The sequence below is a fragment of the Lucilia cuprina genome, unplaced genomic scaffold, assembly GCF_022045245.1.
Source record: "Lucilia cuprina isolate Lc7/37 unplaced genomic scaffold, ASM2204524v1 Scaffold_4398, whole genome shotgun sequence".
In the NCBI taxonomy this organism is placed as follows: domain Eukaryota; kingdom Metazoa; phylum Arthropoda; class Insecta; order Diptera; family Calliphoridae; genus Lucilia; species Lucilia cuprina.
Genome location: NW_025809339.1, coordinates 1 through 1,763, shown reverse-complemented (window position 1 = coordinate 1,763; position 1,763 = coordinate 1). Strand labels below are relative to the sequence as shown.

The following is a 1,763-nucleotide window of genomic DNA, read 5'->3' as shown; positions in this document are numbered from 1 at the left end:
TCTATCTATCTATCTATCTATCTATCTATCTATCTATCTATCTATCTATCTATCTATCTATCTATCTATCTATCTATCTATCTATCTATCTATCAATCTATCTATTTAGTTATAAACTTCCCTCAGGCCTGCCGAATTTGTACAACTCACTCTTAATATTAAAAAAAATCTTATTATTTTATTAAAACTCTAAAAGAATAAGGTGAAAATATGAAAAAATATAATCAAAAATGGCTGCCAAAAACTTCCAATGCGAAACACAGAAAACATTTAAACCATTAACATAAAACTAAATTGTATAAATGTTGCAAACGCCACCAAAAACCCTCAAACTCTTTGAAATAAATTTTTGTTTATAGCAACGTGGAGGCCGCAAATGGTTGTTGAGCAACTACAAAAACGAAATATGGTGAAATCCACAAAATCGAAACAAGAAAAACAAATTAGTTGCAGCAATTAGTTGGCAAAGAAATGATTGCAATATCTTAGTAGAGCCAATCGTTTGAAAGAAAACATGGAAAACGATAAATTGGCTGAAATCAATCATAAAATTGCTGAAATTAAGAAACGTATACTGCTGGCAGGTAAGTAATTGAATAAACATTCCACAACTGCAACAATTTTTCAGGACTTAGATAAAATCAATTCAATTACCGTCGACTTTATTAACAAATTCCAAACATTTTTATTTTGTTTTTTTTTTTTGTTCATTTTCCTTTAGAAGGCCAAAAGACAGCCAATACAGCTGAATGGCAGAAACAGAATCGTATCAATTGTGATACGATTGCATCCTTGAAAAAGGATATAAAAGAACTTACAACTAAATGTGGTCGTCTGCGAAATCCTTTGCAACGACCCGTACTCATCAAAGAAAATCCTGCAGTTGCTGGTTCTGTGGCAACAGCTCCTTTAGAGAAGCGCAAAACGAGTGCTGCTGCTACCGTTCTGCCCACAATAGTTGTGGGCAAAGTAAATTATCCCATTGGCGCCAAAAATGCTGAAGATGCCATTTTTCTTACAGACTTGAAAATAACGGAAAATCGCAAACAGTTGGATTTATTAAGGCATCGTTTCAAGTGTCGAAAACAACACTTTGCTAAACTAATGGAACAGTATCGTGAATTGCTGGCTAATAAAGAGGCTCAAGAACAGAATTTAGGTGAAAAACCACCAGAGACATTGGAAGAGGATAATAATCGTAAGGTAAAGGCAAAAATACCTGCATATAAATATATGTGCATATTATGTAAGAATGTTTTGAGCTTTCGTTATATACATTTTCAGTTGGTTTGCCAATTGGAAAATCAAATTCATCGCACGAATGTTCAATGGATGGAAGCTGAACACATACGTAAGAAATATCGCTCCATTGAGGCTTCTTTGATGAACGATGCTGAACGTTTTGAAAGAAGTTTAAAGGAATTAGAGGTGGCTTTAAATGAACAACAACAGGAAATAAATCGACTACAGGTGAAGTAAACTTCAATTGTTTGCATATAAATTAGTCGGAAATTATAGTGGTAGATTCGTTATTGTGTTCCAGGAAATGAAGTGATGGTTAAATGAGGAATTGCGTTTGTATTTGTGAAATTGTGGTTTTTAAATTTAAAGAAATATTTGATAATTCTATAGCTCTTGTTAAATATTTGTAAATCTCAATTCAGTTCTAGTTCAGTTCTAGTTCAGTTCTAGTTCAGTTCTAGTTCAGTTCTAGTTCAGTTCTAGTTCAGTTCTAGTTCAGTTCTAGTTCAGTTCTAGTTCAG

The 1,763-nt window shown here is 33.0% G+C and overlaps 1 protein-coding gene across 1 annotated transcript; it reads left to right on the top strand.

Moving 5' to 3' along the window:
- Nucleotides 1-461: 461 nt before the first annotated feature.
- On the top strand, nt 462-1,475 carry LOC124421180 (the record flags this gene model as incomplete). The annotated part of the gene is made up of 3 exons (XM_046956021.1): nt 462-584; nt 722-1,203; nt 1,285-1,475. Coding segments are annotated over exons 1-3 (743 nt in total), but the record flags the coding sequence as incomplete, so codon positions are not given.
- Nucleotides 1,476-1,763: the final 288 nt, after the last annotated feature.